Source organism: Suillus subalutaceus (assembly GCF_016647625.1).
Source record: "Suillus subalutaceus strain FC151 chromosome Unknown DFJ58scaffold_43, whole genome shotgun sequence".
NCBI lineage: Eukaryota > Fungi > Basidiomycota > Agaricomycetes > Boletales > Suillaceae > Suillus > Suillus subalutaceus.
The window spans coordinates 88,595-113,633 of record NW_024540292.1 but is presented as its reverse complement, the minus strand read 5'-3'; the positions used below and the strand labels follow the sequence as shown (position 1 = coordinate 113,633).

At 48.5% G+C, this 25,039-nt stretch overlaps 10 protein-coding genes across 10 annotated transcripts; 3 read left to right on the top strand and 7 right to left on the bottom strand.

Annotated features, from left to right (window-relative positions):
- The first annotated feature begins 132 nt into the window (after window positions 1-132).
- DFJ58DRAFT_784323 (phosphatase 2C-like domain-containing protein) lies at window positions 133-1,991 on the top strand. Its single transcript, XM_041389954.1, has 4 exons — window positions 133-696; window positions 756-1,133; window positions 1,188-1,352; window positions 1,410-1,991. Exons 1-4 carry the CDS (start codon window positions 384-386, stop codon window positions 1,841-1,843), a joined length of 1,290 nt encoding a protein of 429 aa, XP_041244664.1. The 5' UTR covers window positions 133-383; the 3' UTR covers window positions 1,844-1,991.
- Window positions 1,992-2,062: 71 nt separating this feature from the next.
- On the top strand, window positions 2,063-5,833 carry DFJ58DRAFT_716051 (uncharacterized protein; the record flags this gene model as incomplete). Its single annotated transcript, XM_041384181.1, has 7 exons — window positions 2,063-2,456; window positions 2,536-2,602; window positions 2,661-3,557; window positions 3,718-3,929; window positions 3,978-4,315; window positions 4,370-4,528; window positions 4,586-5,833. 7 exons carry the CDS (start codon window positions 2,063-2,065, stop codon window positions 5,831-5,833), a joined length of 3,315 nt encoding a protein of 1,104 aa, XP_041244663.1.
- Window positions 5,834-5,848: 15 nt separating this feature from the next.
- Window positions 5,849-6,990, bottom strand: DFJ58DRAFT_337791 (S-adenosyl-L-methionine-dependent methyltransferase). The gene is made up of 3 exons (XM_041379926.1): window positions 6,494-6,990; window positions 6,243-6,433; window positions 5,849-6,193 (listed from the first exon to the last, which is right to left on the bottom strand). Exons 1-3 carry the CDS (start codon window positions 6,747-6,749, stop codon window positions 5,864-5,866), a joined length of 777 nt encoding a protein of 258 aa, XP_041244662.1. The 5' UTR covers window positions 6,750-6,990; the 3' UTR covers window positions 5,849-5,863.
- Window positions 6,991-8,775, bottom strand: DFJ58DRAFT_337790 (uncharacterized protein). Its single transcript, XM_041379925.1, has 5 exons — window positions 8,536-8,775; window positions 7,888-8,485; window positions 7,796-7,840; window positions 7,444-7,744; window positions 6,991-7,396 (listed from the first exon to the last, which is right to left on the bottom strand). Exons 2-5 carry the CDS (start codon window positions 8,281-8,283, stop codon window positions 7,233-7,235), a joined length of 906 nt encoding a protein of 301 aa, XP_041244661.1. The 5' UTR covers window positions 8,284-8,485; window positions 8,536-8,775; the 3' UTR covers window positions 6,991-7,232.
- Window positions 8,776-9,044: 269 nt separating this feature from the next.
- On the bottom strand, window positions 9,045-10,133 carry DFJ58DRAFT_337759 (Cerato-platanin). The gene is made up of 4 exons (XM_041379924.1): window positions 10,011-10,133; window positions 9,750-9,945; window positions 9,203-9,695; window positions 9,045-9,140 (listed from the first exon to the last, which is right to left on the bottom strand). The coding sequence occupies exon 3, from the start codon at window positions 9,659-9,661 to the stop codon at window positions 9,218-9,220; it is 444 nt and encodes a 147-aa protein (XP_041244660.1). The 5' UTR covers window positions 9,662-9,695; window positions 9,750-9,945; window positions 10,011-10,133; the 3' UTR covers window positions 9,045-9,140; window positions 9,203-9,217.
- Window positions 10,134-11,338: 1,205 nt separating this feature from the next.
- On the bottom strand, window positions 11,339-12,636 carry DFJ58DRAFT_659293 (terpenoid synthase; the record flags this gene model as incomplete). The annotated part of the gene is made up of 5 exons (XM_041382079.1): window positions 11,339-11,725; window positions 11,781-12,063; window positions 12,114-12,288; window positions 12,340-12,378; window positions 12,429-12,636. The coding sequence occupies 5 exons, from the start codon at window positions 12,634-12,636 to the stop codon at window positions 11,339-11,341; spliced, it is 1,092 nt and encodes a 363-aa protein (XP_041244659.1).
- Window positions 12,637-15,794: 3,158 nt separating this feature from the next.
- On the bottom strand, window positions 15,795-16,058 carry DFJ58DRAFT_659404 (COX17-domain-containing protein; the record flags this gene model as incomplete). Its single annotated transcript, XM_041382087.1, has 2 exons — window positions 15,795-15,927; window positions 15,988-16,058. Coding segments are annotated over 2 exons (204 nt in total), but the record flags the coding sequence as incomplete, so codon positions are not given.
- A 216-nt stretch (window positions 16,059-16,274) lies between these two features.
- On the top strand, window positions 16,275-20,058 carry DFJ58DRAFT_683197 (uncharacterized protein). The gene is made up of 10 exons (XM_041383258.1): window positions 16,275-16,895; window positions 16,958-18,711; window positions 18,769-18,827; window positions 18,876-18,946; window positions 18,997-19,091; window positions 19,140-19,220; window positions 19,274-19,367; window positions 19,424-19,579; window positions 19,631-19,738; window positions 19,796-20,058. Exons 1-10 carry the CDS (start codon window positions 16,389-16,391, stop codon window positions 19,913-19,915), a joined length of 3,045 nt encoding a protein of 1,014 aa, XP_041244657.1. The 5' UTR covers window positions 16,275-16,388; the 3' UTR covers window positions 19,916-20,058.
- DFJ58DRAFT_784290 (glyoxalase-like domain-containing protein) lies at window positions 20,059-21,339 on the bottom strand. The gene is made up of 4 exons (XM_041389953.1): window positions 21,107-21,339; window positions 21,003-21,054; window positions 20,592-20,942; window positions 20,059-20,536 (listed from the first exon to the last, which is right to left on the bottom strand). The coding sequence occupies exons 1-4, from the start codon at window positions 21,205-21,207 to the stop codon at window positions 20,174-20,176; spliced, it is 867 nt and encodes a 288-aa protein (XP_041244656.1). The 5' UTR covers window positions 21,208-21,339; the 3' UTR covers window positions 20,059-20,173.
- Window positions 21,340-21,342: 3 nt separating this feature from the next.
- On the bottom strand, window positions 21,343-23,014 carry DFJ58DRAFT_879156 (acid protease; the record flags this gene model as incomplete). The annotated part of the gene is made up of 7 exons (XM_041394503.1): window positions 21,343-21,570; window positions 21,617-21,760; window positions 21,812-21,983; window positions 22,051-22,320; window positions 22,372-22,571; window positions 22,628-22,797; window positions 22,848-23,014. 7 exons carry the CDS (start codon window positions 23,012-23,014, stop codon window positions 21,479-21,481), a joined length of 1,215 nt encoding a protein of 404 aa, XP_041244655.1. The 3' UTR covers window positions 21,343-21,478.
- Between the last annotated feature and the right edge of the window lie 2,025 nt (window positions 23,015-25,039).

Here is a 25,039-nt window from a genome sequence, read left to right as displayed (position 1 = left end):
TTTATTCCCCTTTGCGTTCGTCCTTCAACGGAGGTTTCCCATTGTGCCTGTCTTACATCGAATGACCGCGCGAAACTCCGCAACTACACACAGCATTGCGGGAGTTAACTATATCCCATCACGTTGAATTACCAAGTGCCCGTCTCCGTCCCAAACTTCCTATGTGGTAAGTACCACGGTGACGTTTACGCCACGTGTATGCGCACGCCGCACGGCTTTCAAGGACACCAAATTTATTGATATATATCATTAATTAACATTGAACTTTAACGCTCAGTACTGCACATGACAGCAGCGATGACTTATAAGCGGTCCGAGAGCAAAGTGGAGATTCCGCTTCTCTACATTTTTCCTGCGCTTGCTTCTTCTGCGACTGGCGCCTCATGGATGGAATGCCCGAATGCTCCTGGGATGCTGGTTCTACTTCGTTTGCCTCCTTTGGCGATATCCCTGGCAATTTGTGCAGTCCTACAGATGATTGGCCACGTCCTTTCCGAAATTTGAACCATGACGCTGCCTGGGATCACCTGGCGGCAACTTCCAACCTCCACAGCGTCAAATTTGACCCGACTGGACGGTGGCGGGCAGATGCCCTTAACTTCCAACCTTGCGCTGAGACCTCTTCGCAAGACCGTTATGCAGTTCAGCAGATACATATTAAGGGACGCGTTTGGACCCTGTCTGCAGTTTTTGATGGTAAGCGCAATTTTGAGAATGTGCTTGGTCATCTTGTCGTTACCGAGAATTATTCACAGGTCACCTGGGCAGCCATACCGTTGAGCATGTGGCTCATCACATGCCTATCATTGTGCGGGAACACTTGGAGTTGATCTCTCAGAAACATGGTGACCGTGTTGTACCACCGCCTTTAATTGCGGACATGTTTGCGATGGCCATTCGCGCTTTCGATGACGCCATCGCCAATGACGTCCTGGAACTTTTCCCGGGCGGTTTGTCATCTCTATCTCGCTTGTCGGACTTGCAGATCCAGGAAGTTCTCGATGATCAACTTTCGGGAGGGCAAAATTACACGAAGGCGAGGCTGTGCTTGTATGGTACTACTGCACTCGTAGCTCTTGTTGACCCTGATCACCAAAATCTATGGCTCGCCAATCTAGGTGACTGCCAAGGACGTACGTAAACCGTGACGATGTTGTTCATCGTGACGGCTGACTTTTGGATTCAAGTGATGGTCTCAGAGACTGATCAGGAAGCGTGGAATGTGGAGTTTTTGACGCGGTTTCATAATGGGGAAAATCCGCTCGAGGTCCAGCGCGTCATGAATGAGCACCCCGGTGAGCCGGAGTGTATTTTGGATGGTCGTGTGCTTGGAGCCATTGCACCCTTTCGATGCATGTTACATTCATATTTCCATATTTTACTATTTGCTGACCTACTCATTTGAACAGGTCTGGGAGACACCCCCTTCAAGCAACCACCCGAGTTCACACGACGAATTCTCTACAATTTATACCCTGGTCAGCACGACACATCTCCTTGGGAAGAATTCTTGGTGAGGAACCACACGCCTCCATATATTTCGTCCACGCCGGAAGTCACGCATTATCCCCTTGATCCATCGCCCCAAGCTCCTCGCAAATATCTTATTCTCTGCTCAGATGGGTTCACGGACATATGTGGCACAAATCAACGTGCGATTGTCGATCAGTGGGCCCGTGTAGCCGCATGTAGTAGCTCAAGAGAGCTAGATGAAAAAAGTCTGGCCCTCCGACTACTTTGGCAGGCGCTTGGGAATGATCCGACGAGCGTATCTCGTGTTCTGACTTTGAACATGGACTCACCTTGGTTAGATGATATATCTATTATTGTACAGTGTTTATAGTGTATCATAGCAATAGTCTAAGAGCCTACTTATTCAGTTATTCTACGTTAACGTGCTTGCTAACCCACATGTGGAATGTGTAGTGATTGGTAGTTTATTTGCAATTTTGGGAAACATTGATAAATAAAGACAAACAACGCTTGCTTCAGTGATTACCGGGCTGCCGTACAGGACACGGAGACCATATGCTTGCCTCTTCATATTGCCATAGGAAGGCTGATGGTACTAAAGCCACTTCGATCGTCTGCGTCTAGTGATTCCTCCGACCTCTTTGGCCCTGACGATCCAGAGTTCCTTGAGGCTCTCAGGAACGCGGTGCTACCTGGAGATCAAATCACAGCTCCTCCACCTGACACTGAATCACTGAGTCGCAAGCGTCCTCGTGATGAAAGTGATGAGCAGCAACTTGGGACGACATCACATGGGACATTGACCCATGGACTCGGCGACACCGAAGAGGATCCCGAGATCTATGGCGCATCTCGCTTTGGACATTTCGGAGAATACATGCATCGCAAACGCGCTAAACTCCAGATACAGAATGCAGCCCTTGATGCAAGCCAAGAGGTCAGCGCCACAAAAAAAATCTTTAGCGGTCTTTCAATATATGTACGTATCTCCATTGTTATCGCAGGAAAGAAGGGCCTCAACTTTGATCGCAGATTAACGGGTGGACAAATCCTTCAGTCAAGATCTACGTCAATTGATAGTGACGCATGGGGGTGTGTTTCAGCCTTACCTAGATAAGAAATCATTAGTGTCTGCACCTTTTTTATCACTCCAGTCATTTCACATAGATTCATTGTTCCTTGTACAGGACCCATGTCGTCACTTGCTCACTGACGGCTGCGAAGATCAAAGATTGGAAGCATATGAAGATTGTGAGGCCTGATTGGCTGGTGGATAGTGCCGCTGCAGGAACTTTAATTCCCTGGAGGAATTACATTTTCAAACCTGGGGCCAGGGTCGATCAATCTCAAGGAACGCATACGCCTCAAAGTTACCTGTCTACGGATTCACGTACAGCAGAACGCTCTGGTATGCGTAAGCATGAACAACTATCAAATAACACAACGCCTGCTTCCGGCGAGGCAGGTGCTGCCGCCCCTGAGACTGGTGACCCCGCATCTTCGGCATCTTATTCACCTCGACCGCTCTATGTCACAGATCCTGGCACGTACAAAGATGCCGCACGCGTTCCTGGATACGCCGCTCATACATCGAACCCGTTGGCAGAGCGCGTGATGGCTAATCCTGAATGGAGAGCCGCACATACCTCTGTAGCACCAGATTTCGTAGAAGGTTTTTACAAACACTCACGACTGCACTACCTGTCCACATGGAAGGCTGAACTGAAAAAATTGGTTCAACAAGCCCAAGAAGAAGCTGAAAATGGGTCGATGCATGAGTCTATAGGCGACCTTCAGGACATGGCTAAGAATGGTGATGCCAACATGAGCGGAGTACAGCTCGCGGCGAAGTCTCCATCAAAAAGGAAAGGAAAAGAAAAGGCCCCAGGCTTGAAGCGTTTTATCATGCACTGCGACTTTGATTGCTTCTTCGTTTCTGTCGGCCTTCTGAGCCACCCTGAGTTACGAGGCAAACCGGTTGTCGTTTGTCACTCGCAAGGGAGCACAGGGGGTGCATCGAGTACAAGTGAAATAGCAAGCTCAAGCTACGAAGCCAGGTCATTTGGTATCAAGAACGGAATGAGGTATGCTACACACATCTCATGTATTGACCTACGAGTGACAGCTATCTTCAGCCTTCAGCAAGGACGTAGATTGTGCCCTGATCTTATGACTATGCCCTACGAATTCGAGAAGTATGTATTTGTCTTTTCATTCACTATACTCTACCCAACACGAGATCAGATATAAACAGCTGTCATTGCGTTTCTACACCATTTTAATGCGTCATGCGGATGATATCCAGGCCGTCTCTGTAGACGAAGCTTTGATTGAGGTCACCACGAGTGTTTCCCGATGTGCTATTCGGCCATCTTCCCTAGCATTCGCGGATGATCCCGCAAGGTCCCTTGCGGAACAGATACGGTTCGAGGTCAGAGAAGGAACAGGCTGCGAAGGTTCTTCAAATTGATGTGTCCGATGTCACTTACTGACACGAGCCATAGTTAGCATTGGCATCGCGGAGAATATTCAACTTGCTCGCATCGCGACGCGTAAGGCCAAGCCTGCGGGATCATTCCACTTAAAACTGGAAGATGTGCAACAGGTTCTCGCACCGTTAGATATCGATGACCTCCACGGCTTCGGACATTCTACGCGCCAAAAAGCGAAGGAGAAGCTCGGAGCCACAAATCTCGGCGAACTCGCTAAGAAAAGCAAAGCTGCACTGTGCGATGCACTTGGCAAGACTACTGGCGAAACTCTGTACAACGCGATTCGTGGCATCGATGAGCGAAAACTCGAGTCTGACAAACCGAGGAAGTCTGTCTCATGTGATATCAACGTGAGTGGCTGAGTAGTTTGGTTTGTGTAGTTGCTGATCTCTGATTTTTCCTAGTATGGAATACGTTTTGAGAACGACGACCAAGCTAAGACATTCATCCACCAGATGGCTGAAGAAGTTTCCCGGAGATTGAATGCTATCAACATGTGTGGACGTTCTTTGACTCTGAAGATTATGAAACGTGATCCAAGCGCACCTGTTGAGCCACCCAAGGTATTTAGGATTGTAGGCCGTATTCAAACCAGGTACTGATGAATGTTCACTGTTTAGTTCATGGGGCACGGCATCTGTGAGACGTTCAGCAAGCAAACTCTATTAAGCAGCGCAAACGGTAGAGCTACAAGCGATTCAAAGGATATCGGTGAACATGCATGGGCACTACTGGATTCTTGGGGATTTGATCCGAAAGAGCTGCGCGGAATAGGCATTCAGATACAGAAGCTAGATACGCCGTCGGCATCTGACACCACCGATCCTTGGCAAGTAAAGCTGCCATTCCCAGCCAAAAGCTCCAAAACGACTGGACAAGAGAACGCCGGACAAGATGTCCTCCCAGTGCCTAGGATTACAACTGAACCCCCTTCGCAAGATGATCCGCTCCAGAATAAGAATGAGGCTGGTCCTTCACGTCCAGTTCCTACATTGGACCTTCCCTCTTTCTCTCAAGTCGACAGGGACGTGTTCGATGCATTGCCGGACGATGTTAGGAAGGAACTAGAAGTTGAATATCAACGCAGATCGCGCTCACCAATACCGGCGGAACAACCCTCTCGTGACATCCGACCAAAAATCACGGTCAAAGGCGTCAACGTCAAAAGAATCACTCAGCAGCTTGCACCGAAGAACAGAACGAGTGTATCCCCCCGTAAAAATACGCTCTTTACAAAACGTGAAGTCCCATCGTACATGCGTGTATCTGACGCAGAGCTTTGCAAACTTGATATCGACCCAGATGTGTTTGCTGCCTTGCCTGTAGATTTGCAGCGCGAGCAGGTGATCATGGCTCGACATGCAAAAAGTGTAAATCTCTTTCAAGAACGCAAGATCATCAAGGCTTCTAGTCGCGCACCATCTGCGCCTTATCGCAAGAAACCTCCTCCTCAGGCTAAGCACCCGGAGCCTCCTTTGTTGAAGCAGCAGGGCAAACAGCCAGGGGAGAAATTGTACTTCTCGGAAACTGGAGATGTTCAGACCGTCATCGAGTCATGGGTCAAGGGATTCACAGAATATTCTCCCAAGCAAAAAGACGTTGACTACTTCAGCAAATTTTTGGTGCGGAATGTAGAATCGGCTGATACAGGAATGGAGAAAACCATTGCTGTAATGAAGTGGTGGCTTATCCTCTTGAGGAGGAACTGGGGGGTGTATGAACGCGCGAGTGGTGCAGAGGAGAATCATGATGGAAGCTCGACTGCGGAGAGCATCGGGAGAGCTTGGTGGAGAGCATTCTGGGAAGTCAAGGCCAAAGTTGATACTGTTGCCAGAGGACGCTTTGGTGGTTCATTATCTCTCAAATGATGGTTTGATCTAATATGGAGTAATCTACCATTATGCCTCTTCATTGACTTCCTTGATCCCAGAAGCTAAGAAGAGCTCGGCAGGGTGTCCATGTTGCTTCGCCTTGCAGGCTGTTACAAATGAAAAGTTGATCAGTCCAGCACCCTCAAACACGGCTTTGATGTCTGCCTCCTCAAATCCACCCTTGTGCGCGACAATATTATGTGCTCCAGTGGGAAACAAGGCCGCCAACGCCTGTGCAGATTCTGCAGATGGTTTCATTAAATCAGCGACCAAGAGCGAACCCCCTGGTTTCAGGTATGATACAAGAGCCTTCGTGACATCTTCAATAGAAGGGAAATGGTGATACGACGATGCACACTAGTAATTGTCAAGGTGAGAACGTGGAACGTTGCAGGTGGAGACGTACCACAACCACATCAAATTTCATTCCATCCAGTTGATTTGGGGCAGCAGTGAGGTCACAGCACACAGCCCTCATCTCCTCGGGTGGTATACCCTGATTTAAGACGCTCTGATTGTACTGGTCAACCATGCTCTGGCTGATGTCCACGCCCACGATGCATTTGACATGGGCAGCGAGTTTTTTGGAGACTAAACCTGGAGTACGACGGACAAATTCATAAGTGTGCTACAAAACCCTTCATATACATGGCTTACCTGTGCCACAAGCATAGTCTAGAACCAATGTTGAGTCCTCCTCGAATGGATAAGCTTTGATCATGGCTGCTCCAAGTCGCCGAGCTAGCTCATGCGCGTTGGGATGATCATTGTAACGATGACCATGCTCATCAAAATAATTCTTGTTAAATTCTTTGAAATTGTGTTGATCCTCGTGGACTTGGGGAGAGCCATGAGGATGGCTATGAGAACAGTGGCGTTGACTCCGTTGAGCATGGTCACTGTGCTCAGTCATCGTGCGAGCGCTTATGTTCGGTTTAGGTTTTTGATATTTTAGCGCTTCCACTGGCACCCTCAGCACAACCTATAGCATCCATGTGCTGCTGTGCTCCAGGCCGATTGATTTTCCTTCGAATTGGCAGAAATGTAGCCCGAAGGATAGCGGGTATAACATGTCTCATGGGGCGAAAGAGCAATCAATGCATGTCGTAAGATCGAGGTAAGTAAAGAGTATCAATCGACGTAAGCATAAAACGGTATCAGGAGGCATAGGCATGAAACTGAAAAGAAAAGGTATCAAGAGGCATAGGCATGAAACTGAAAAAAAAGGGTGACTGCTAAATCGATATCACTGAGTGCATCCATAACTCGGGTCAGGTGAGTCCTGTACGCTCAAGCATAACACTTGAAGATTGAGAAGCAGGTAAATCAGTAATACTTTGGCTATGATAGCCTAACGCGTAATCAAAGTCATTCATACACCATAGGCATTGTTTTATCAGCTCGAGGCATCGATGATCGTGCGGAGTGTCTCCATCTCGCGATGGAGGAGGTCGATCACACCCTCCATACTACTCATCTTTCTCTTCACGCTTCTTAGCTTCACGGTTGTGGATTCGGGGGCTGAGATCGGAAGCTGGGGCACTGACACATAGCTCATGACTTTGAATTTATTAGCGAACTGCATGTCAATCGAGCCATGCACTTACCGACTCTAGGCGGTGTTCGCTGCAGCACAGAAGTGCCCATGCGGCGAGTGGACATTTTCCGTGCCTTTACCCTCTCCGATGATCGGAGATGAGGGTCACCTCGCACACCCGACTTTCCTCGCTGCATGGTGGGTTGGTTGACATCCAGCTCACACTTTTTTTTCAGTCGCCTGCAGGCAGTGCAAACTAACAGGAGGCCAGTCTTGCCCCTGGCTCTCATGCATGTCTTGCCTTCCCTGACACAACGAGGACAGGAACCAGCGGCGTTGACGGCACCCGATCGTGCTGTCAAGAGGTTTGCCTGAGAATTATCAATAAGTATGCTGGCAGAAGTCAGACGTGTCAGTCTTACTGAACTGCTGACTGCTTTCAAAGATAGACCTGTCGGTGTTTTGGTCTGAAGCCTGTATTAGTGAAATAACTGGACTACTGTTAGTGACTTGCTTTCGCTTTTGGGTGTTGCACATGTATCACTCCCTGCGACACGCTTTCTCCCATCTCGTTAACGGTATTGGACCTCGTGTCTGCACGGATTCGTTTGTGCGACCCAGCCCCCATAGCTCCTGCAAGCGGGGTTCGTGATTCAGATTCAGTGATCCCCCGTTTCTTAGATCCCCGGTGATTGGATCGACCCCTAGACTGGTCTGTAGGTAGTGCTCCCTCTTCCTCGGCATTCTCTTTCGCATGGGCCTGCGACTTAGGGCCAAAGACACGCAGCTGGCGCTTGCCGATTGCGCCGGAAGCCACGGAAGTATTATCGGTGAGTAAAGAAATATCATCGGCAGTTGCAGCGGGTGGCTCAGCAACCAATAGGGCACCCTCAGGGAAGCCCTGTAACATCTGCTGATTCGGATGAACGTACCACGTCTTGTTGATCAGTGGGTGATTTTCGATCCTTGGATCATCCTCTCTGATGTCTTGCCAGTTAGGTATCCCAACCCACTTCTTGTTCTTGCAGACGGTGGTTATCTCTACTGCAGCCGATAAGAAAATGGGGGTCGAACATTGTTGCTGCTGAAATGAGGGTTTGTACACGGAAGAACTGCAGGACGGTTTGATCAGTACACATAAAGAACCTGAATTCAGACTTACCAATATGTGACCAATCTTCTGCCGGTATTCGACGTGCTTTGGGTCCCCAGGCTGGAGCTGGCGAGCAAAGCCCAGAAGCCCCCGAATCGTGTCGGCCTCCATAGCTAACGCCCTGTTTTGCGATGAAGTCATGAGCTTCGTAATAAACTGTTGCGCAGATGTTGCAGAGGCCATCGTCTTAATTATGATGGAAAGATAAAGGTCAGAAAAAATGCAGTAGATTCCAAAAGTAGCACTAGCTGTGGACTCAACGTACTCAACGCGTGGAATTTCAAATTATAAACACGTCGTTCCTTGCCACGTGACATACGCTCATATGCTCTGGATCTACAAAGTAGAGCATGGAAACTTGCTCAAGGATCCGACGAACTTGTCATAACGCCAAAGCGGGCACGCGGAAATATGCAACCAACGCGTTCCCCTACCAATTCATTGTTACTCTTTGACACACGTGGGTTGTACGAGACCAGTATACTGTCAATGCTCCAAAAAAGAGGTACATGTTCGTGATTAATGTTTCTGCGAGTGTCCATGCTGTCTGTACATGAAAGTCGAAGATGTCCAAAAAAAACTCATCGACTCCAACAACCATTTGCCTCGCACACCTATCAAGTTGGTGAGTACGAGATGCCTTTGTATTTAACGGGGCTCAGAGTATATTGCTTACCCTAATTTCACGGTCTCACAGACCGCAATTGCTTTCATCAACTTGGGTGGCCGTGACAGTGACGCGCCCCAAAAACTCAGCCTGTCCGCCCGTGAGACCGTTCATAGCCTCCAGCGACAAGTTGAACCCATCTAGTGCCTCATCACCGACATCAATGGCGGTAACGTATTTGGTAGTGGTCACCGATGGGCTGGTGTAAGTGATTTCCCAGCACGACCCACAGTATGCTGAGTTCCAGCCAGTGACCTGGGGTGCACCACCGATGTAAGGGAAGTTAGGAATAGAGCTGAAAGTGGTGTAGCCACGCGACTCCAAGCCATTGGAGCCGTCTGAGCAGGCCACCGTGTCAAGTGAGTTGGATGCCTCATCGTAGTTGGTATCATAAGAGAGGCTGTAAGACGTAGCGATGGCGCACGTAGCGAGGGCAGCGACGGTGGAAGTGATCAAGAACTTCATCATGGGTACAAAAGCAAAGTTTTCAGCGGAAGATTAACTTGCTGAACGGTGAGGACTCTTGGGGTTGGAAGCACTGGATTGAATGACTTACATACTGCATGAGAGCCCTTTTATGCATCAAGGGTAACTTGGAATTAGGCCGCATTGCCAGAGTGGGGTTGAAATGGCATCATTTCAGTGAGAGTCCAATATTCCTTCTCTCGTATGGTGTCTGTATGTAGCGAAACGCAGTACAAGCCAAGCGCGGCAATTCTTCACCGTTGCATTGCATATAGCTTCAATAATTACTTCTTGAGAGGAAAGGAAAAGAACATGAGCATGAGATCACCCCAACAAGGCAAATTCCCCGCACCTGAGCTGTGTCCGATCCTTTTTCCGAGGCAGAAGGAGCTCCATGAGTAGGTGAGCCATGGGCATTCCTATTTCGAACCCAAGTCATGCAGCGAAGGACATAGAGTCGACAACCAGTATATAGTAGTATGATTAATTGATGGGACGCGTAAGTAAGAAATCAGGAGTACCATTTTGCAGCCTCGTGGCAGACGGTTCATAACACCAGTATATAAAGGACAGGGCAAGCAGTCTTCCGCCGAAGCGAACCGTGTCAAATTTGTTCAAAGCAAGTATGGATTATTGCAATCTCATGCGAATGCATATGGACATTAGCGGCGAGAGTCTAGCATGATGGTACCTTTTTATTTCACCATCTCGGACATCGCAGCCCATCTAGGCTCACTATGCAAGCAAGAACATAGTACCTCACTGTTATGTCCTCAACCAAGTAGAAAAATTGGTTCCAATGAGCCAATAACAGCAAATGGTTCTGAAACCATTACTCACTAGACCATTGTTGCTCTAGGATACAGCCAATCTCGCGTTTGATATGACCATGAATGTGAGTGAAGCAGTGTATTATTTAGTGACTAGTCCACAAATTAAGTCTGCCCCGGTCGTGGTAGGCTGTTTGTGAATCGGAATAATCTTATTCGTTTTGAAAGGTTTGAACTCCAGCTTGAGTGAGTCGCTGACATAAACCAATAGGTTGGGCCATGGGCCGCCATTCGGGTCCAGGTTCACGGTTCACTGAAATTCTCATGGCCTCTTATGATAGTCGTGCGCTTATAACCAATGTCGAGTTTGAGATTTAGCCTAGTCTCGATTCCGATGTTTTGATTGGGATGAACTGGATTGCGGTGTGACGCACGGTTGGGTGGGAAGATGAGAATCCTGTCCGTAATCCCTATTCTCGATCTATGTCTAACTCTAATTAAGGTGACAGTGTCTCATGGTCCTCTTTTTTTACATCTACTGATTTTCTCTTGCCGCTCCAGACTCTCGTGTGGGCCCCTTGAAGCTCCCTATAAAGGTAAAGTTCGCGCTATGAAGCAGAATGCCTTACTTCAAAAATGCGATGCACTGATATCCGAGGACACATCCCATTTATATGGATAGATCTAAAATCCAGAAACTCAAAACTGTAGCAATTACAAAAATCTAAAGCACCGGTCAATTGCCTGCATATCGGAGCAAGGTCAGAAGTTCGCCCTAGTACTAAGTGATAAAGCCAACTCATTCTGCAAATTTCGCATGGGAGGTTTTCCCGACGTAGTGTACAAGCTAAGGAGAGAACGCGTGAGATATACATAGGTATGTGACAGTGCATATAGCTTGATAGTGACACTAAAGCAGAGAGCAATCAACATGTACAGGTCCAATCTCTCTAGAATCCTTCAGGCAGTCCTTCGGCATTAGTGGCATCCATTTCTTATTCTGAATTTCTGGACCCTTTGTGCCCAAGTACCTCTCGGTCTCGAAGTTCCACTCATAGTTCGCGCGCACCCAGTTTCCCAAGCCGTCGCAGTACTCTCTCACCTGCGGGTCAATGGGCTCTCCCCATTTTGGAACGGTTGCCATCGCCTCCAAGAACTTTTTCTGGGTTTTCATATGGAGATCTGCCACCCATAACATGGCGCCGTTGACGTCCGTATCAAGGTCGCGCATGACAATCGTTATCATGTTGTGACTAGCATCTCCACGTGCTTGCTCCATATTGTAGGATGCAATGTCCTGTCATATATTTTATGAGTGTCACTCACGTGGTGTCCACAGAAAAATCACTGACATTATCAATAAAGACCATGTCCATGGATGCGATAGCCATGGCCTCAATTGTTGGGTGGGATATGACTTCATCTGGGATATCCAGGCCCAACTCCAACAATGCGAACACAGCCTTCATTGCGACCGTGTCGCGGCGCACATCAATGTAACTTTCAATGTCACGGATACAATGTTCGTTTCGGTCATTTGCCTGCTGCACCATGCTCTCTAGATACAACTCGAATGTTGCGATGAACCGCTTCTGTGACTGCGCGCTAGCATCCTGTATTGTGCGCTCCCAGAATCTGTCGGTGGGATAAGTCCCTGACCTAATATCAGACAAAAAAACACTCACTGGCGCACAATTTCTCCACCGACCCATTCTCCTTTGGGACGTGGTTTATGGGGGTTATGCAAAGCATCCATGGCAACGTTCTTCTGTTCGCGGACATCACTTGGCTTTGATACATCTGAGTATTCATCTATGACAAAGAAAATTCTCATTACGTCGCAAGCGCTGCGAACATGCGCTACCAGTAGATGTATTTCTCAGTAAGTTATCGGTTGGAATCGTAGCTCACCTTTGCTCGCGATTGGGTAGCCTAAACAACTAACAAGATCTAACAGATGACGTGAATATGTTGACAGGACATCATGCGCCATGTCTTACCGGAATCGATGCGTTCAAAGGCATCTAGTGCTCTAGCACTATTAAAGGCTTTAAAGCTCGCAAACCAAGCAGCAGATTCGACTGTGACTTTGGAGTAGTACTGATTGAGACGACGGGGCCATGGCCATGTTGAGGTGACTGTGTCAGGTATGAAGATTTTGGCGCTGGCTAATTCCACAGCAGTGGTGCTATCATAGGGGGGAGACATGCTGATCAGAAGGCTCTCTGGCTGGCATCCATACGTCCCCTGGCAGCTGTATTTATACGGTATCTGGTATCCTGTTATCATTCGGACCTGAAAGTTCTCAGTTCCTTCGTACTCGAACCCTGAGCACACAAAATCCGACACTCATGTCAGAGTGTGGATTGATGTGTGACCTGTTACTGTAGGGAATTGTATTCCCCTGGCGACGGAGAGCCCTTTTCTTTACATCCGACCATAACCCTTATTACATTGCTACCCTGGAACGCCACCCCCTTGGTACTACATATATAAACACCCATTCGGTTCATACTGTCAGTAGCAGAGTAGTGGTGTACATATTTCCCCATTTTAAACTCACTCCAATCCTATCTCTCACTTCGAACTTGCACAGTGTAGTGCACTTACATTACTTACATTCAACTGACGTTATCTAGTAAAGGTCGGACCCCACAAATTCTGTGTTGGAGAAAGGTACGAATATTTTTTTATGTATTGTCGTCTTCATTGTCCTAATTACATGTTTTCGTTGTCCTACTCGTCGAGCTCGCGGTCTTTGCAAGCAGCATCCTCTGCCTTTTTTCCAACCCTTGTGCCCGTGAATGCCGCCACCTCTCTGCATCCTGCCAATTCCGCGCCCGCTCCTTCAACCTGCAGCCTAGCTATGCCGTCGCCGCTGGTTAATTCTTTCGCAACAGCGCATCACGACCGGGCGGCACGCCCGCGTCAAGATCTAGCGCTCTCCTTCGCGCTCGTCATCGACATCTCCTCCCTCGTTGTCTCTCTCCACCAGTTATTACCCCTACCTGGCGGCAGACACCTTCGTATTTTTTCTTCAGTGATCTCCACTGCATCCTGGATTTTTCCTCCTCACCTATCTTGCCATCCCACCTCGTGCATACCTCCCTACTGTCTACATACATATCTCTGTCAAATTTTTGTAGTCATAATTTATATATTGCATCCTCATCTGTGCTCGCTCAGTAAACCAAAGACATGAAAATTCAAGTTGGTTCATAATTAAAATTTCACGATATGTAAAGAACAAAATACTGTCAAGGAGAGGCTACACGACACGCCCAAGTTCTGTATGGGAGAGGGTGGACACGAGGATGACGAAGCCAAATTGGTGTATGGGGAAGGAGGGGTTGGGAGCAGAATTCGAAAGCAGTGGCAGTCTCTGTTGCCGGTATCAGAGCTGGCAGCGCTGTGGGAGTCGAAGTCGGGGATATCGACATCGAGTATTGGGCGGGTAGCTCGGCAATGGGCGTTTAAGGGAGTGGCGCTAACATGGCAGGACAACGCAGAGCAGGTATGCGCGAGGGCGGTGAACTTCGACTTAAGAATGACCAGGAAATATGCTTACCGAGCGGTGGTTGAGGCCTTTGCCACTGATGTAGTTGATGCATTCAGGGACTTGTGTTTCCCAATTGGGAGCCGATCTACTTCAGAATGATAACAGGGCACTACACACTCCTCTCCCAGGCGAAGAAGGCCGTGAAAACCGTCGAGAAGAAAAATCTTATCATCGTGAGAAGGGTTGATGAGGCTGTCAACAACTCGAGCAAGATCAGCACGTGTTAAAGGGAGTTTTCTCTGGATAAGAACTCCATAGCGACACTTGGCACCTTTAAGCGTCCGTACTACCAGGCGCGATCGACGAACCTCGCGGACTGTAGGGTAGTATTCTTCCAGCAAACTGCAAATGCCAGAAAGATAGTTGTCAACGGATCGAGGGTTGACATGGGCTGCTATGAAGGTGACAAAGTATGACAGAGTATCGGGTGTAGGATCAATTGAAAAACGATGGAGATCACAGATGTGTAGGTGTGATTAGTAGAACGTTCGGGAGCCATACCCAAATTGATTGAGCGTTCATGTGCGAGACGCTCAATTGGCCAAGCCTCCCTGATAGGCTGCTTGACTCTTCGTAATGTAGGGGTCATTTTTTGGCCATCCCCAGCGCATTCCGAGGGGGTTCAAATGGTAGGACTCGAAGTCCAGGTACACACACTTTCGCCTCCTGCATTCTGTTGCGAGACAAGTGATCAGCCACCGTATTTCGTTCACCGGCGATGTGAAAAACCCGATAATCAATACAAGCCGCAAGGATGGTGTCGCCAAGGAACACGAGCAATTGATTATACCCGCCTCACCGAAGAGAGAGTTGAAAATGGCCACCGTATCTAAACTATCAGTAAAGACAGCAAGGCGATGACCATGAGGAATATGAGAGAGAGCATCCTGAATTGCCGATGAGACGCATAAGGCATCATAATAGAAGATGTCTGAGATAGGAGACGTGGCGGAATGGTAGAGTCACTGAAAACTAAGTTTCAGGGAAGGGTACCAGAATTAGGCTCGTGACCAACCTGGCATATACGTGGCACTACCACGGATACTCGAGTGGTGTAGCTGGTCGATCTCGGAGTCGTGGCAGGGCGAAGCGAGGAGTTTGAAATTGGACACAGAGGAGTGGCGGATGGCGACCGCTGCAGCGAGGGTCGAGTGTTTATTTCTTTCTTTGTGTCTCGTTCTGCATCAACATATAACCATATGTAGCAAATGTAGCGATACCTATCATTCAATTGATACGTTTCGTTCTCCATCAATGTGGCCCAATTATGAATTTAAAACTATCTGGAACGAGATCGAACGCATGTCGAGTCAATCAACAAAATCAATAAGTCTCGTTTTTCACGATACACGTTGATTCATATTGAACTACTATTTTCTATCAGCAGTTATCGATGCACATTGACCTATATTTTGCTTGTTCTCACTGGGCGTTAGCTTGAGGTGGGACGCAAGCAGGCGGAGCCACTCGGGAGGGGGATACCTGCTTACGAATTCGATCATGTCGAATGACCTTCGAGTCGAAACAGAAATGCGTTGACACCGCATATTATAAAGATGCTCGATTAAATGGAACTACGGAGTGAGAACTCCGGTGCGAAAATTGGAAGGGAGTGGTGAGTGGGTATAAAGCAAGGCCGTAGGTGCGAGTGAGGAAGTGCGAGGGTACGATGAGCTCGACGTCGTGGCAGATAGAAAAACGAATGTAGGAAGCGAAGTTCCAGCGTGTTCGCTCAGCTGGACGTATGCTACATCACCCGACACCTGTACATGACCTCACTCACAACTGCATAGTATAATCACGGCAACTAGATGTTGAATCCGAGTCCTCGCATGCATTCAACATGCTTCTGGAGTAGCTCAGCGCATTTGCCTTCTTCGCTGCCATTCTGGAGAAAACAAGCATCGCGAGCAGATTTCGTTTCTGGGCAGGCGCAACATCTATTCACGCGTAAGTAGCCCAAGTCAGTCGGTATGGCAAATAAAAATGCCTACACTCACGGTTTAAGACCTTGCGGGTTGAGAGGATTCATCTTAGGGTTTGTGGGATCATATTTTTCCTTCAGGGCGGGTGCGGGTGTCGGTGTCGATGACCACCAAGAAGAAATCTGAATAAGATGGATACAAAGAGGTTAAACAGTAAAGAAGGGAAGAAAAGAAGCTCACACTTTGGAACATACTTATAAGTCAGTGCTACTGAGGTAGCCTGCACGTTTAATTGGAGAAATTTACGATTAGCTAATGTAAACGACCGGCAAGCCGGAGAACCTCGGGTCAAAAATGCAGGCACAAACCTTTCGCAGGTACCCATTTCGCCAAGTCCAGACTCTGTCACAATCACATCTGAATCGTTTATGCGTCACGATGAGCCCTGAGCTGGCAGTGATAAAACTCTTGTTCCAATGGCAACTTTGCTTGGAACCAGTTTAAGGATGCCACTATTAGTGGTACAGAATCATGGGCTGTATCATCTTTCCTGCGTTCTCCTCGTCCTGTTAAGCCTTTCAGCCAGCGTCACTGGGCAAACATGTACGAACTACGGTGAAACTTCTCCATCTAATGCTTCGAGCTGTCTTTGTCCTCCGGGCTTTGGAGGTGCTACTTGTGCACAACCAGGATGCGGTGGTACCATATTTGATGGTTCGAATCGCTCTTTAGCTCAACCATCTACGTCCTCGTCTGGCTTTGCGAACTTGACCGCGTCCGATTGCACCTGCGAAAGCGGATGGGGAGGAGTGGGCTGTAATGTTTGCACCACCTCTTCAGCATGCCAGGTCGCGTATGCTGCGGCCAATGGCAATGCAAGTGCAACCTCGGGGCTTGACGGTCTAAGTGGTTTGAATGACACTATGGTTTGCAATACTGCCCCTACTGTTTGGGCAGCTGGCGAACTTAGCTGTCAAGTTAATGTTAGTTCAACATATTTGTCTTCGAGCAAAGCATCCCCGAGTTGACTTCTCTTTTAATCTAGAATCCCACATTAGAGGCACTGTATCCTCTTCAATCTACTCTGAACATTCTCCGTACTTTGAACGGCTCTCTATCACCGTTGCACAACACCAGTGGGACGTTATTGTCACCCTCCACTAGCTCCTCTATCTACGCCCAACTTATGTATGCTGGCGTCGAGCAGTTCTTTTGCACTGCTTCGCCTTGTACCCAGACATCATCCAACTCTGCCACCGGTTCGGGAAATACTACCTCGAGCACCTGGACATGTCAAAATCTTTCATGCACCTGTATCCAAAATGCCACATTCTGCGGTGGTGTGCCGGTCTCAAACCTCACAGGTACCATCGATGGACTCACCGGGACATTAATAGTTGCGTGCGATAGCACCAATACCTGCCATTTTCAACAGGATGTCATCAATTCGGTATTCGGAAGTCAGGGTTTGTCCATGGAAGGCTGCGTTTTTGGGGAATGTGTCACTCAGGCCGTCATCGACACGACAAACGCTACTTCTTCCGCTGCAGCTGCATCGGGTGGAACTGAACTAAGCGGGGGAGTTATTGCAGGACTTGCTGTTGTCGGGGTAATAATTGCGTTTGGGCTTGCGGTCGTCGCGTGGGGTTGGTATGTCCAACGAGCGGCGAAAAAGTTACCTTTCAATGGAGGCCAAAGCGGCGGAATAAGTGTTCGGTGGTCCGACATTTCGTATATCGTGCAATCACCCCAAAATTCACCGTCCTCCCTGATTTCCAAATCGACTATCCGGGAGGGAAAGACCATCCTCGATAGCGTTAGCGGCAGTATCGAATCGGGTCAGCTCATGGCAATCCTCGGTCCTAGCGGAGCAGGCAAGACTACTCTTGTAGAACTCATCGCTGGGAAGACGAAATCAGGCCAATATACAGGGTCTATCACGTTCCCTCCCTATGCCCCTGGACATCATCCAAGGGTAGCTTTCGTCCCGCAAAGTGACATCCTTCCTTCAATGCTGACTGTCCGCGAAGCCCTTACATTCGCCGCATCCCTTCGCCTCCCCGAAGCTCTTCCTGCATCCTCGAAGGCAGCGCTGGTCTCCACCGTCATTTCCAAACTAGGTTTGGATGGCATCGCCGAAACTAGAATCGGCGCGACTGATGGGACTGGTAGAGGTATCAGTGGCGGAGAAGCTCGTCGCGTTAGCATCGGGCTTGAACTTGTTGGTTGCCCGGATGTGCTCGTTTGTGACGAGCCCACTAGTGGACTGGACTCGGTCAGCGCCTTCAGGGTTGTCAATGTGCTGAAGGAACTCGCACGTGAAGGTGGAGTTGCTATAAGTCATCAAGGCTCACATGGACATCGAAAAGGCGTGGCGGTAATCTGCAGCGTACATCAGCCAAGTTCGCGACTTTACCACACCTTTGACTCCGTTCACCTCCTTTCCAAGGGGCGCGCGCTGTACTCGGGGCCGGGCGGTCTAGCACCAGCACAATATTTCATGCGCATGCGAGAAGGGGGAGGAGCCGGGGCTGATGTCCTGCCTTACGAAGAGGGTTACAACGTCGCAGATTACCTACTCGACATTGCGAGCGAGTCTCCTGACATCCCCAGCATGCCACTGGATCACAATGCGGTTGGAAAAATGGGGCTAAGTGCCAGCAGCGAGGAGAAAGCCGATGGAGGGAAAGACGTCGAAGCCCTCCTCTCTACGCAAAATTTGGCACCAGGCACGTATGTGGCAACTTTTCTTACGCAGTTACAAGTACTTTGCGGACGCGAATGGAAAGTTTTGAGAAGGTGCATACACTTTTAATCATTCATCTTGATGATTTCTAACCTAGTCGACGTTGGCAGAGACAAGACCTTATTTTTCACGCACGTGTGTGTCGCCTGTGTGCTCGGTGTATTTTGTGGTATGTACAAATGATTATGCTGTTTGACTATGCTAAATATAATGGTAGGTGGTCTGTACTATCAGACTGGCTTAACTATCGCCGGATTCCAGGCCAGAGTCGGATGCCTTTTCTTCATGGTAAGAAGTTACGGTTTGATTGTGCAGACTCGATGTAAAACCGCTTTCAGGGGTCTCTCATTGCATTCTCATCCCTCAGCGCACTTTATAATATCGTTGAGATACGACCCCTCTTCCTTCGTGAGAGGTCAAACTGGTATTACAGGTTTGTCAATTTCTTCTCGATTGAGATTATTTGCTCAGATGCCTTTAGCCCAACAGCCTGGCTTCTTTCTCGTCTGATATTCGACGTGATACCCCTTCGCATTATACCCACCATCACTGTATGCACTATGTAAGTCACTTCACTTCCATCATCCATACTTGTGGTCTGATCTAGGATTTCAGTACATACTGGATGGCTGGGCTTGCACATGATGCAGTTCATTTCTTCAAGTTTCTACTCGTCATCGTCCTGTACACGCTAGTCATGACGCTCTTTGTATGTATTTTTTGCTATCGCACCCTACCTCCTCTGATTACTGGTTGGGCACGCAGAACTTCCTTCTAGGAATGCTATTCCGCAATGGCGGGATTGCGATCCTGCTTTCCGCTCTTTCCGCACTCTACCAAATGACCTATGCCGGGTTCTTTGTCCACATCGCTTCAATACCGCCTGTCTTGCGATGGTTGCGATGGCTTTGCCCGCTTAACGTGCGTGTACTTGACATCTCACGTTTCATGAATGTTCATTGAATACGCCAGTATACCCTTGAAGCTATTTCAGTAAACGAAGTAAGTTCAGGACTGATGATCGAGGATACTTTACAAGGCGTACCCGTCAATGTATCGGCGACGCTCATTATGCAGCTAGTGAGTATTATTTCTGTATCTTTCTCTTCGCATCACTGACTGATCACTGCACACAAGCTGTTTGGTTTTGGCTTAAACAATTATTATAGAGATATTCTTGTGCTCTTTGCCTTTATAGCTGGGCTTGGTGTCGCTGTTATCGCTGTGGTCTGGTTGAAGGTGCGGGAGAGGCGGTAATGATCGCCTTTGCGAACAAGTTGCTTGCGTTATATGTTAGGACCGTCGACTTGGTTTTGCTACTTAGTTCATCGCTAATTAAATAGGGTTTCCTTAACATTATCTAGCTTCATGAGAGCTTTCAGGGGCCGTTAATATTCTTGGGCGAACGATAATTGAGCTAAAGTTGCAACTGGAGGATATCTGATACAATGCTAGAAAGGATTCATTTGATGACTGGTCCAAACTTCAGCAAGAAGATCATATATTTTGTGCGAGCTATCCCTTCACCCAAGCAATTTTTCCATACGGCGTCCAGGCTTGCCCCGCCTTCATCCCTGAGCCAACGAGGAACGCAACCTCATAAATACCCTGGCCCCTCTCTTTCAACGTCCAGCGTTCGTCCGCCGTCTCTGGCACGCCGATGATGAGTCTGGGTTTTCCTCCAGCGACATCTGTTTTAGGTGTGTCAAGTACCCAAGTTACTCTTCGCGATGTGTTAGACACAGGTGATCTACCGATGACCGACGTCATATTCGCTTTCATGTCTGACAGATCGTTATCCTGCACCAAAATTCGGACGTATGCGATCCCGAGTACTCCCGATGGATGTTCTGCATTCGAAGGGGGATCGAGTGGGACCTTGAAAGACCCCGATCTGAGACAGCCCCGGATAAGTATCGAACAAGGCACATACCCTCCATTCCCTTGGTGTGACATCTCCGCAGAAGAATGGAGCAAGTCCTCGATCACCATCCTGGGATGGTGCAGAGATCCGCCACTTTAACACCTTGCCGTCGCTGCGCTCTCTTCCTCCGTCCGCTTCTAGATCATACCGAATCCTACTCTTATCCTTCTTGGCCCGGGCGTTTATAAGCTCTGATATTGAGGTGCTGGAAGACCCGAGGAACGCGTAGTCGATCCAACCAGGTTCTTTCCATGCCCAAGGATTAGCATCCCGTTTCTGGCGCTCGGGCGATCCTGGTGGGTAATGCGACGCTGGGTGAGTGAAGGAAATGAGCTCAAGGTATGCGCCGTCTTGCAGTAACTACGCCAAAAATGTTAGTAAATAGAATTCTGCTATATACTTCAAGTTAGGCAATCATACCACGAGCGCATTTTCTGTTAGTCCCCCGGCGTGTGTACCGCCTGGCAGGACACTACACGCCGAATTCGCCCTGAGATGTTTTCAAAACTTGAAAGGTGACGCACTGGAAGCCAAGGTCTCGGAATTGCCGCGATACCTCATTCACCGAGCCAGGAGGTGTGAGATGTACAATGTGATCAAGAATCTTGGTTGAGGGTGATGACATGGTTGTGTTCACAAGAACAGGTTGAATAAGTATAGAGTAATAAGTGACGAGAATTGTGTGTTCGTGATACTGGTATTACTAGATATTGATATCGCCAGCAATAGAATTGTTTCGTACACTATTAATATTGTGACGACAGTCCAAGAAGTCCTTGCTAAGTCCGAATCGTAAATGTCAGTTTCGGAAATATCCTAGTCCAAAGCAGTGTCCAAGGAAGCTACAACGTTCGAGTATGTTTCAATTAATGGTACCGGGCAGGCGTTACCAAAGCTCATGCAAGGTCCGCAAAGCCAACGCTGGTGTTTCCGACATTAAAGGCGGTGTACACGTTTCTCAAGAAGACGTCACCAAGGATCCATTGATCTGAAAACATGTCAGCGAGGTGAGCTCTCAACAATCCAAGACCGACCTCCAAGACCATCACTGCCCGCGATACCACCAAGGCAGGTGTTTCCTGATGAACCATACTTGCCAAAATTGAAGGTCTCCGCGGAAAGTGCAAATGACTTCCCGCCCAGGGTGATAGTCACATTTGGCATTGCGTCACACGGTACTTGAGACAACGTTCAGACAAACACAACGATGAAGCTTTCAAGATGCTTACGCGAGTATACACCTCCACCCACTTCTGTCGCATTGATAACTGCGTAGAGCTGGCTGACGTAGGACGTATCGCCCAAAATCAACGTGGTCCCAGTGTCGACAATTGCGGAGAATGTATTGACGATTTCTTTCCCATCGATCCCGATGGCATCACCAGTGACCTGCCAGTACCCCTGACAAATACGCGAAAGATGTCTGAGCAACTTGGTTTACAACTTACAGCTGATGACTAGTACTCACCTGTTGAATTACTGGAAGGTATGTGAACGGACCATAATATAACGTAGAGTTCACGCCTCCAACGTAAAGCTCAGAACCAGAGGATGCAAGTTTGAAAGCAAACACTGGTTCTGGAACAGCTTCTTGTGAAACCAACGTCTGGAAAACGGAGTTTGCGCCATACTCAGAAACAGACTTGAAAGCCATTCCCATGAGCCCGTCCGCACCAAAGTTCTCCGACGAGAACCCGTAGGAATATAACGAGGCAACTCCAAGCGTTTGTGCACTGGCCTGCAACATACTTCAAGAATTTAAATGAAGGACAGTAAGAACACTACGTACCTTGAAGCCAGCAAGTAACACAGTGTCCGTGTATAGAACGCCTGTAGCCATGGAACCATCGCTGTACTCCACTGTGAAATTCTTGCCAAGAGGCTCAGCAGACGAACTACTGTTGGGATTGTAAATTTCATGTCCGCTGCACGCTTCTCCGCAGCTTGGTCCAGGTAGAAAGAAGTCCGTCGAACCAGTGTCACAGTCAACTGGGGTGCTCGCATCAGCGCGTCATGCATAGCACGATCAAGTCGGAAATGCAAACCGGTGAATGTGTGCGGCGGAGTGCCGACCTCAATTTTTCCATACCAACGCTCGTTTGAGTCGTCGACTAGCGGGTCAGACCCTAACACTCCCGCACGCTTGATTGGCGATGGGGAGAAGAGGGCTACGCCAGTGTTTCTTTCGAATGCAGCAGCGCCCCGCTGTAACTTACTAGATATCTGATAAGTGGGAAACAGCACTGAACAATCACGGTCACGCACGCCTCTGTACTGGAAATATGAGCCCTGATTGAAGCAGGGTCAACGTATCCGTCAGCGGTCCTGAGAGTAGATCTTTTTGTTAATGGTATTGAAAGAGGTTGTGACTGCGGTAAAGTAATCGCCAACGCCTGCAAGGCAGCGATCAGTGACACAGATAAAGCACGCATTGCAGTAAAAGAAAAGGAAATATCCAATGGAGGTCCTCACCTCACAAACGGCTCATTATAACTTGAATGAGTGTGGAACGTGCACACTGCAAATACACCAAATGGGCGCTGTAACCACGAGGACGGTCTACCACTGTGACTGAGCCACGCAACTACCGACCTGCAACTACCGAATTTGTCGTTGTCCTGCCTTTCGTGCGGATGAAACGCGATGAACCAACCCCACTGATGACCGAACCTAATAGCCGAAAGGTCTTGTGTACGATTCTGGTCCATACTTATATGTCGCAGCGAACGTTGAACTAAAACTAAGCGAAGTCCACAAGTAGTCTTCTTTTCATGTTCGCTTATTGGCGGCCGTTTTCCGGCCAGTGTTCGCCGGCTGCTTCCTGAGAGCGCACTCTCTAGTAGAGTCACTTCTCGTTGACTCCCGGACACCTTTGCCTCAGCACTCGTAAAGAATGGTGCAAAGGTCCATACATATTGCTCCCCAGGAAGAACCCCAACTGAAGGAGCTGCATGGCATCGGGAAAGCTTTGACAACCAATAGACAGTCACTGACGCCGAATATCCGCGGACCACATCAAAGCAAACCCCAGCGTATGTGGATGTCCCGTGTTTATCGTACACACTCACAATTCCCAAGTCAAAGCCGGCGTCGGTGCTCTGATATTCGCTCTGGAAGACTGCGGGGGAATTGCGCATATGCACATACTCGTGAGTCGTGACTCGGACGACAACTTCAAGTTGGGGGTAGGACAATTATAGCCCTGACGTGAAGAACTGGTTTTACTATGAAATCTCTTGCCACCCCTCGGAGGTCACGGTAACCATTGAGTTTCAGTATGTCACAATGACGTCCTAGTAAGCGTTCGCTGCGTACCTGATGAAAGTTCCAAATACTCGCGAGATGGTCACCGGCTGCCATCCCAGGCGGTACACAATACACATGTTGGGGGACAACTTCAGAAAATGTACTCGTGATATGATCGAGCGCCGCGGCCTAACCAGGCAAATTTAAATCCACGTGGTATCAAAAATCACGCGGCTGCATGCGCACCCAACGTTTGCAAGCCAGGCTGAATCCTGGTACAGTGGTACTAAGCGTTGACTCTTGAGAGGCGATACACTGGTACTCGGTTCATTATCGCAGGAGGGGCGGGGTGCACGATATATATGACCGAGGGCCTCGCGTCAGGACGTCACATTGTGATTGCATTCAAGATCAGGCAGAGTGACTGGATCAGTGGTAACGGGAGTCCTATATTCATGAGTCGTGATACCGGTCTTACTGATTCAGCGTAGTATACATTGTACAACAATCCAAGAAGAGAAGCCCTCTCCAAGTCCGAATCGTAAATGTCATCAGTCTCGTAAACACCGTAGTCCAAAGTATCCACAGAAACTACAATGTCCTGCTCGAGTGCGATTTCCATACAGTCAGGCAACTGTTACCGAAGCTCATGCAAGGTACACAAAGTCAACTCTGGTGTGTCCGACATCAAAGATGGTGTAAACGTCTCTCCTGAAGACGGCGTCGCCAAGAATTTGAAATCGACCTGAAACTAAGTCAGCGGGGGCAGCTCTAGATCAGCTGAGACTCACCTCCAAGACTATGATAGCACCAATAGAAGGTGACGGCTGATGAATCAATAGGACCTGGGCTGAAGCTCTCTGTGGGAACTTGGAAGCGGAATAGGCTTCCCCCCAAGAATAATGCATGGCATTACGCGGTACTCAAACAACGTTTAGACAAACGTGATAATGAAAACTGTTGAGCTGCTTACGCACATGTACACCATGTTCTAGCCATCCGTAGCTGCGTAGAGCTATTTAACTTCGAACGGAGTGCCCAAGATCAATGGTCCCGGATGTGGTGACAGTGGCGGAGAATTTCTTGGCAACGGTTTTCCCATTTACCCCAATGCCATCCATCCCCATTTATCGGTCAATACGCAGCACCACTCGCACTCACAACTGACGGTTCACCTTTTTGGTTACGAGCATACGTGAATGAGCATTTAT